At 38.4% G+C, this 9,440-nt stretch overlaps 2 protein-coding genes across 4 annotated transcripts; one reads left to right on the forward strand and one right to left on the reverse strand.

Moving 5' to 3' along the window:
* Nucleotides 1-483: 483 nt before the first annotated feature.
* Nucleotides 484-3,961, forward strand: LOC113712688 (low-temperature-induced cysteine proteinase). Its single transcript, XM_027236200.2, has 5 exons — nucleotides 484-1,167; nucleotides 1,917-2,152; nucleotides 2,256-2,396; nucleotides 2,481-2,912; nucleotides 3,572-3,961. Exons 1-5 carry the CDS (start codon nucleotides 741-743, stop codon nucleotides 3,659-3,661), a joined length of 1,326 nt encoding a protein of 441 aa, XP_027092001.1. The 5' UTR covers nucleotides 484-740; the 3' UTR covers nucleotides 3,662-3,961.
* A 614-nt stretch (nucleotides 3,962-4,575) lies between these two features.
* Nucleotides 4,576-7,281, reverse strand: LOC113712689 (uncharacterized). 3 transcript variants are annotated; one of them, XR_003453324.2, is made up of 3 exons: nucleotides 6,150-7,280; nucleotides 5,459-5,554; nucleotides 4,576-5,070 (listed from the first exon to the last, which is right to left on the reverse strand). XR_003453324.2 is itself a non-coding variant. In XM_027236201.2 (2 exons), the coding sequence occupies exons 1-2, from the start codon at nucleotides 6,987-6,989 to the stop codon at nucleotides 5,011-5,013; spliced, it is 900 nt and encodes a 299-aa protein (XP_027092002.1). In that variant the 5' UTR covers nucleotides 6,990-7,281; the 3' UTR covers nucleotides 4,576-5,010. The 3 variants fall into 3 exon arrangements, 2 of the variants coding, with proteins under 2 accessions (XP_027092002.1, XP_027092003.1); XM_027236201.2 differs by lacking the exon at nucleotides 5,459-5,554 and having other exon boundaries at nucleotides 6,150-7,281; XM_027236202.2 differs by lacking the exon at nucleotides 4,576-5,070 and having other exon boundaries at nucleotides 5,244-5,554.
* Between the last annotated feature and the right edge of the window lie 2,159 nt (nucleotides 7,282-9,440).

The raw sequence follows: 9,440 nt of genomic DNA on the forward strand, positions 1-9,440 counted from the left end.
TCACCTAAGAGAAGAAACAAAAATGAAAGGAACTTACCATATGAAAACCTATAGGGCCATAAAATTCTCAGAAACTATAGGAAAATCAATCATATTAACTTGGTTGGTTGGTTGAAATTTTAAGGTAAATGTAAATGCTAATTGATATAGCATTCAATTTTAGGCGCAAGTTTTGAGTTATTCCAGCCGTGTGGTGTGTATGGTAACAACTAGAAAAGAAGACAAAACACTGGGTAATGGGTAGGTGGAGACAGAAGAAGGAAAAACACCTAGTAACTTCTCGAGCAGCAGAAAAACTGAAAAGTCATATTATCTAGATTTAATACATGATGGTTCGCTCGATAGATAATTTTTTCTTTATTGGGTGCCCGACGAGAAAGACGTGTTTAATTGAGCAACCACCAAAATGAGGGCAAAATGAGGGAATCATTTGTTAGCATTAATTACCACGAACGAAGAAAAAAAGGTCCATGATTGGATTCGACCAATTGACTTCGACTGATCGGTACAGTTAACTGCTGTACACTTGTGTGTGGTCATCCCCTTATGTCCCTGCTGGTCGCGGCAAACTTGGAAATTTCCTAGGCACAAAAATCCAACCAATAATAAAAAGGCGCATGTTTCTCCAGCTCCTTGGTTCCACCACATTCCGAGGAGAATCAATCGTTAGTGTCTCCAAACTCAAGAACTGAGAAAATCACAATCTTAATTCCTTCCATCATTCTTCCCAAAATAGAAGAATGAGTTGGTTTTGGTCGTATTTGACGGTTGTTTTGCTAGTATTTCATCCGCCCATATGCAAATCTTCACTCACAGCTGATCTTTTTGAGAATTGGTGCAAACAACATGGGAAGACTTATCCTTCGGAGGAAGAAAAACAGTACAGACTCAGAGTCTTTGAAGACAACTATGACTATGTTACAAAACATAACAGTTTGGCAAATTCCACATACACCCTCTCCCTCAACGCCTTTGCCGATCTCACTCACCATGAGTTCAAAGCTAAGTATTTGGGTTTCTCGGCTTCTGCCGATGGTTTAATTAGATTGAATCGTGGGTCATCATCAATTGGAGCTTCTGGTGCTGTTGGTAAATATGATATCCCTTCATCCCTGGATTGGAGGAATAAAGGAGCTGTCACCAATGTCAAAGACCAGGGAAGCTGTGGTATGTGATTGTTTCTTCTTGTATAGTTTTTTCTTTCCCATATATCCAGAGTTGTGTTCATCTTATCATGATCTTGTTGAGATACAAAGTTTCAGTCTTTATCTCTTTATCTAAAATTATGGGGTTGTTTGAAGATGGTATGCTTATGTTTTTTTTTTTTTTTTTTCAATTTACTAGTCTATGCACGGTACCTTTGACTTCATTTGGTATTTGATTTGTTGATCACCTGTACTTAGTTTGTTGGTCGAAGTCTGTGTATATGTGGAGAGCGGTTAGCCTTTTCCAGAATGATAAAAAAGACGAAGTACTAATCTAGATCTAAGTAGCAACTAAACAAACAGATCTAGTATGAAAGAAGTGGACGGAAGTGACCTAAGTAGCAACTCTGTAGGAATTGTCAGAGTAACTCCTGATCTGTACCTCAAGCTTTTCAGCAAAGTTTTATTCTTTGTCTAGAAAGTTGGAACTTCATTTGGCTGGTGAAAAAATTTAACTGGGTATTGCACTGATGATGACTAAGAGCTTTCTCTGAATTCGGATCTTGAATTCCATGTCTTCTGATTCTTGAGAAGTTTTGGCTAGACAAAATGTACATAAAGTAGTGGTAGCTTCAATTTCCAATTTTAGAATTTGTGATTAAGGATGAGAATTTCTGCCTTATCTTTTGATTTTTACTTGAGGGAACTCCAATTGATCTTCTTACCTATCAACTGCCATAGTCCTGCTCACTTCTTAGTTATGTTATTTAGGTGCATGTTGGGCATTTTCAGCTACCGGTGCAATTGAAGGTATCAATGAGATTGTCACTGGATCTTTAGTAAGCCTGTCAGAACAGGAGTTAATTGACTGTGATAGATCTTATAACAATGGCTGCAATGGTGGACTCATGGACTATACCTATGAATTTGTTGTAAAAAATGGTGGAATTGACACTGAACAGGATTACCCTTTTAAAGGTCGGGACGGGACATGCAACAGTAACAAGGTTTCTAGTTTCTGCATTCTATCTGATCTTGAGTTTAGAATTTCTCATACATCTTCTGACATCCAAAGCTAGCTTGACAACCAGTTGTTATTCACCATTTCAGTTGAAAAGACGTGTTGTGAGTATAGATGGTTACATAGATGTACCAGCAAATAATGAGCAAGAGCTTCTACAAGCTGTAGCAGCACAACCTGTGAGTGTTGGGATATGTGGCAGTGAAAGAGGATTTCAGTTATACTCTGGGGTTGGTGCTTCTATCAAATTCCATCACATTTTACTAAATTCCAGGTGAAACCAAATTATAATCTGTTCTAAAACTATGTTGCAGGGGATATTTACAGGGCCATGCTCTACCTCTTTGGACCATGCTGTTTTGATTGTTGGTTATGATTCTAAAAATGGCGCGGATTACTGGATCGTGAAGAATTCATGGGGAACGAGTTGGGGAATAAATGGTTATATTCACATAATTCGAAATTCTGGCAATTCAGCAGGTGTATGTGGGATTAACATGATGGCATCCTATCCTACTAAAAGTAGCCTCAATCCTCCACCATCCCCTCCTCCAGGTCCCACAAAATGTAGCCTCTTCTCCTCCTGCCCTGCAGGTGAAACCTGCTGCTGTTCAATGGAATTTCTGGGTTTATGCTTGTCATGGAAGTGTTGTGATCTGGATTCTGCTGTCTGCTGTAAGGACCGTCTTCACTGTTGCCCTCATGATTATCCAATTTGTGACACCAAAAGGAATTTGTGTCTGAGGGTACGTTTTAAATTCATCATATCCACTTGCTTAAAATGAGTACAGGTGTCCTGGCTTAGTATCCACTAAAGCAGAATAGGCAACGCTGTCATCCATATAGAATCCGGTTGATGAGGCCTTGAATTCATTAGCAGCAGAATGCTAGAAAATTAAAGGCTTGGAGAGAGTTTTTTGAACTTTTCTCAATGGATGAACAAGTCTGCTTAGCTATTGTGGATCATTAACTTGAGATTCTCAAGTTTTGCTCAATAACTCATTCCCAGATCGACGTCATCCGGTTCATTATTCAATTATGTCATTGCAACCCATTTCATTTAGTTGAAATCTTTGAGTACAGTTGAAGCTACTTTGTTGTGCAACTGTCGCACCCTTTGGTAGCATGGGCATTGATTACACTTCTGTGTTTTTCGATGTCTCCTGGCCATATCAAATGTTCATACTTGTGATAAAATCCTGTCCCTTTCTTTACTGCCACCATAATCATTGGTACTGACACTTTTTGATTGCTCTAAGTTTACCTTCTTCATTGCATATTGTTCGATAGCAGCAGCTTTATCATGCTGTAAAGCAGCATCCATCTTATTTGCAATGCCTGACATGATGATTCGCTGTAGTTTTATTCTTTGATTCATCTGACAGAGGTGTAAATGTGATTGCAGAGAATGGGGAATTCCACGTTGGTTAAACAGCTTAAGAATGGAGGCCGTTCCGGAAAATTTGGTGATTGGAGTTCCCTCTTTGCGAACTAGAAGTAGTCTAATAGTGCCTTCTTGTAGCATGTATCAGTACCAGATATGAGCTTTTCATAAATGTGTACTGGATTACTTTGAAGTTGCATAATGTTCTACATACTGAAGTATAGCTGTATTTACCACTGAATCTTGAGTAGAATTGGTGCTCGTCATTTGTTGCTCCTCATATAAGAAGCTCCTGATTTCGCTCTGGTACTGTAAAATAGAATGGATTTCATCCGCGAGATTTGAGTTTAGTTTGTTGGGAGCTTCATCTGTGTATAATCTTGTTGCCTTGAAATGCATCTGCTTCTCCTATTGATGTCGTACGCTGCCAACACATGGCATCTGGCTTTGGTTGTCAATATGTTTTGTTTACAAGATATTATATGGTTAAGATCGAGTGTGGTATCTTTGGCAATGACAAGAATGTCTGGGATCTGTAACGTAATTGTCATTCCTTAATCTTTTCTTCTTGTGATAGGTATTGATGAGGTCTTTAAAGGAGCATTGTGATAGGTCTTATGCCACTAGATAAGGAATTTTCCTGGATTTCACCAGTAACTTCCAAGTTTAAACCAATTGTGTTCCTGGGGTGAATGGCGCTAACACGTCTGCCACAACTTTTCTGCATCTTCCAATCTGTTCTACTGTACGGGAAGCTGTTACTTCGTCATAAACAAACCCTCACACTAAACAATTTTGAACAATCTGTCTTTAAGTCAGGAGTTGGCATAGCCCCTTTGTATGCGCAACAAATCTCCCAGTTTGCTAAACTATGTGCATGCTACGTAACTTTTTGGGATCTCTCTTAAGCAGTTTAAATTGTAGAGCTACGATATGGGAAGGTGCACACACAGAAAACCTTCAAATACCAGTCAGAAACGGTGATATCTCGAGGAAAAGAGAATAATAATAATGTTCCATGGATCTATCTCCTGAATCTTTATACGAGCAAATCTCATTAAAATTTGGAAAAAGAGAAACACACAATTACTGGGACAACAAGGGAACACCATGAAGGACCACGACCCGCAAATAAAAGTCCCACCTACACCTTCACAGAGGATGATATTGACGAGCACACTGTAGTAGTTTCAGTTTGAAATTATTGCACAAGAAATCTGCTTGGTTCCAATAAAATGATAGATGGTTCCACCACAACACCGTGCGCAACAGAAGGGGCTCTATTGTGCCGAAAAGTTCCACCATGGCATCTGCTAGTTCCAAATAACGGTCCTGCCACGACGCTCTGTGTGGAAGCTCTGTTGTGACAAATGTTCTCCACATTTCCAACAGAAACCTCAGAGGATTTGAAAGAGTGTTTGAAGACTCTCAGCATGTTGAAAGACCAATGTTATTACAGATTACAGAACAGAAAATCTGATGCACAACCGTTCTAAGCAATAGAGCCATGAATAAAAAGCCTCCAAAAGGGCAAAAAAAAAAAAAGGTGGAACCATCAGAAGCATAATATAAAAGGGAACATCAAGCTTGACTGCTGGAGAATTCCTAAATAAATAAATGAGTGCAAATGCTTCGTATGCTTTGAGAGAAAGTCTTAAAAAGTCAGGAGTTCCAAAGATTTATAGCAACTAGATTTTCCACATTTAAAGGTCACAGCAAACTTTTTCTCGAATGCTCAATCACACAGGCCAGAGCACAATATAATTGTAAAACAAAGCTCAACTGCCTTACTGGAGCTGATTGTTTGGCGTATCACCGTCACTTGCACCAATTGCATGTAAAATGTTTCTAAGCAAAATTAGCACAACATAGTGGCATAAACCAACAGCAATAATACTAGAAAATCACCTTGGGATGTTCCTATCTCCACGATCATCTCACTCATCACAATCAACAAAAAGCTACCATCAATCACTACTTGTGCTTATCATAAGAAAAAGACATCTGCAATCCCACAAAAGGCACAGAAAACAAACTTTAGGATTCCTTCAAACTATCTCATCCACTTCCATCATGTATTGAAAGTCTAGTTACTCTAGTTCCTGTATTCTTCACTTGCTCCCCTGCTAGACTACTCGAAACATGCAATATAATAAGAAGAATTCAATTGCCAATCAGCAGTTCCTCATGAAATTCACGATTACAAGACACCACTAGCTATCACATATCACACAGACTCAGTACCACAATCCAAAGACATGTTGATTAGATACAAACCAAGCAAACAATCCAAGATAATTGTTAACAGGGGGAAAAAATCCCAGCTTTACTATGGGGAAGAAAAACGGATAAAGTTTCTCAAGTTCTTTTCTGCTTATTATTATTATTAGTATTATTCTACCACTTTACGGTTTCGACTCATATTCATTTACTATGTTGCATTGCATTAATCTGATTAGCTAAAGAAAAAATTTGAAAGCTGCCCATTATAGTAATTCTGCATCCATCTATCAACATTTACAATATCCATAACATATAATTCTTCATAATAATCGTATAAAGTTCGACATTTTCAAGATGATGGAAAAACGTCCTTTACCGCAGAAGCCGCGGTTAAATAATTCAAAGTATTCCTCAAAGTCTCCTTCTCCCTCTTCAATCTCGTGGCCGTGTCCTCCAACTCCAGCAACGCCTGCTGTTCCCTGGGCGCCCCTTCAAACGTCGACCCCACAAAAAACGAAAACGGCGTCGGAAACAGATTCCTCCGCAAATCTTGGACCTCCTTTTCGGGCTTCCCGTTGAGCCTGTTGGATAAACGTATCACATCCTTCATGTAAGTCTCGACTTCGTTAGCTAAGGAGTTCAAGTCTTCGTCCCCATTGGCCGACGGGCGGTCCTCCAGCCACGTCACCTCGGCGACCAAATATGGTTTAGTCCGAAGCAGTTTCGTTACCCGGAACCTTTCTTGGCCTTTACAGATCAAGAAGAACCGGTCGTCGACGAGACGCTCGTGTTTGACGACCTCCCCGACGCAGCCCACGTCGGCGGTGCCGGTGGCGGCATCGGCGTAAATCACGCCGAAACGGAGGTCAGTCTGAAGGAGGGTATGCATCATGATCCTGTAGCGGAACTCGAAGATCTGAAGAGGGAGGATTGCGCCGGGAAAGAGGACGAGAGGGAGAGGGAAGAGCGGGAGCTCGACAACGTCGTCGGATTTGGGGGAGTTGGTGTGATGTTTCTCGGAGAATGAGGAGGCAGAGCAGCGGAGGAGATTGGGTCTGCGCCGCCACTGGCGGTGGTGAAGTGGCGGTGGTGCTGATGGGGAAGAAACGAAGGGTTTAAGGGGATGGTTTAAGTGGGAATTAGCAGGGGGGTTTAAGTGGGATTTGCTTGGGATTATTGAAGAAGAAGTGGATGGCAAGATTTGAGGCAGAGCCATATTGGAAATATATTTTTGGAAGCTAAGCTTTTTTTTTCTTCCTATCAAAAGAAAAGAAGTAAAAAAGAGGAACAAAAGTTAGAAAATGAGAAGAGAAGAAGGCATGGAAATAGAATTGCGACGAGAATAATAGTAGGAGTAGTAATTAGGAGAAGAAAAATTGTTGATTGGCATGGTAGAGTAGTAGCAGTACTGAGTAGTTAGTGACTGAGCTCGGAGTTCAGAGCCTCAGACAACAAAGGAAAAAAGGGAATGAGAAAAGCATAAAAACTGTGGCTTTAATCTAATCAAATGCAGGAAGGTGATGGTGGTGGAATTGAGGTATTGAGTGGGAGCTGAGATGTGAGGTGGGGAAAATAATAAGGGATAATTTCAGAAACCTCCCTTGAAGTTTGTTATAATATCACTCACCTCCCTTTAAATTTTTAAAAATCTCACTTATCTCCATTATCAACTTGACAAGACTAAAGATTCCTATCAAATATCATAAATTAACATCATTACCATTGCTCTTATTAACTTTTTAACCAAAAAGTCAAAGCAAAATAAGATTTTAAAAGCAAAAAATGTAAATTAAAAAAATTGCTAGTTAATAATGGTCCATATTTGTTTACATTGAAGTCATGGTAGAATAGCAAAGGATATGCATAAATTAAATTTAATCAAGATCAACCACTTAGGAGAATTTTAGAGAGTAAATAATACCTTAAAAAAATTTCATGCACGGTTACAATTAAGGAAGTCAAGAATTTTTTTGGAAAAATATGTTTTAATTCATGGTGTAGTTTAAGTTATATTAAAAATTAAAATAATCTCTTCATACGTGTGGATTTTTCAATGTATAAATTTTGCTTTTATTTCAATACAACTAAAATAAATAGCTTATATCAAGAATTTTACACCTTATAAAAATTTAACCTTGTTTTATTTTTTGTTGTTGTTATAAATTCCATAAGTAGGATAATATAAGGGTAGTATTGAAACAAAAGTCTTATTTTTCCTCTATTTTCTACAAAGGAGTTAAAATGTTATAAGAAATGTCAATATAAGGAAGGTAAGTGAGATTTTCAAAACTTCTGGAGTGATATTATAAGAAACCTGAAGGGAGGTTTCTGAAATTATCCCTAATAATAACGGGAGGAGAGAATACGAATCAGGGGAATTGAGATTTTGTGTTGTGGTGGGGTATGTCTGGGCTGTGGTTTAGAAGATTACACGTGGAAATTGCATTTATCCGGACCTTGTGGGGCACGTGCAATTTTAATTGGACACTTTGGAAATTTTCTTTTTTATTATTATTAATTTATCATAAGAGGAGAACTGGAAAAAACGCTGCACTAATGAGAATGAATGCGGCGTTTTTTTTTTAATGAGAATGAATAGAAGACAAAGACGCAGGGAGGTATCTGGAGTAGTGGGTTCTTCTATGAGGTCTAACAGAGTATGTTTTATTAATTTTTTCGTAGTCTCACGTCGTTTCTTCGGGTTGGGGGATTGAGTAGTTAAGTCTTCAGGTTTGCCGCAAGAGTTGTCGGCTTTTGGGATTAAATCTGGAATTAGGTTTAATTAACTAATTTTAAAAGTCTGAAAAAAAAATTAAGAATGAATGTTTGGAGTATTCAATTTTTTTTTTTCTGCGAGGGAAGAGAACAAGATTCAGAAGTGAATGGTTTGGAAGGTTTGGCCTGTCCATTGACTCGAGAGTTCATTTCCGTCATTTTCCTCAACCTTCTCAAGTCAAAAAAAAATCTAAGCAGATTTGTGTTCAGATTTTTGCAGCTCTTCATTTCTTGGGGCAGGGAAGAAATGCAAAAACTTGCTTGGTGGAGATTTCACTCGTAAATTTATGGTTTTGCAAACTTCAAAGTGGCATAAATTCCACTAATAAGATAGGGATGTGGAATGGGGATCCACAGACGTCGCATATAACTACGACTCACTAAAGAGGTGAATAAGATAGATTGAATGCTGCATTATTTTTTTATTTCATAAATATTATTTTACTCGTATTATAAATATATTTTTCAATCAATTTTTACCTTCTCAATTAAATCAGTACTTTTTTTTTTTACTTCACATGTATCAATCACATTCCAAAATTACTGCAACATTATTCAAAATAGTAATTTTTTTTCCAAACAATCATTTATACAAACGCGTATGTTTCCAAGAGTTTATTCCTTCTCTTATTTATTTATTTATTATTATTATTATTTTTTGGTCAAAAGTTTATTCCTTCTCAAGACGTTGTCAGGCTTCTTTTACCATTTGGACTAACAGGCTTGCACCAGCCTGGGCTTGGACAGGAGCTCTGTCAGATACTTTTCCTGAACTTTAGTTTAGTTGGGCTACTCACCGTCCGGAAAATGGTGGCAGTAGTTAGCCCACTACTTTCACATCAATGGGCTGTTCCAAGTCCTGGGCTTCCATGCCCTATCCGCGGCCCTGTGA

The sequence above is a fragment of the Coffea arabica genome, chromosome 10e, assembly GCF_036785885.1.
Source record: "Coffea arabica cultivar ET-39 chromosome 10e, Coffea Arabica ET-39 HiFi, whole genome shotgun sequence".
Lineage (NCBI taxonomy): Eukaryota > Viridiplantae > Streptophyta > Magnoliopsida > Gentianales > Rubiaceae > Coffea > Coffea arabica.

Coding starts and splice junctions, on each gene's coding strand:
- LOC113712688 (XM_027236200.2), top strand. CDS start 741: ATGAGTTGGTTTTGGTCGTATTTGACGGTTGTTTTGCTAGTATTTCAT. Junction 1,168..1,916: donor CAAAGACCAGGGAAGCTGTG/GTATGTGATTGT, acceptor TATGTTATTTAG/GTGCATGTTGGGCATTTTCA. Junction 2,913..3,571: donor AAAGGAATTTGTGTCTGAGG/GTACGTTTTAAA, acceptor ATGTGATTGCAG/AGAATGGGGAATTCCACGTT.
- LOC113712689 (XM_027236201.2), bottom strand. CDS start 6,989: ATGGCTCTGCCTCAAATCTTGCCATCCACTTCTTCTTCAATAATCCCA. Junction 5,071..6,149: donor ATTTAACCGCGGCTTCTGCG/GTAAAGGACGTT, acceptor GCCCTTTTGGAG/GCTTTTTATTCATGGCTCTA.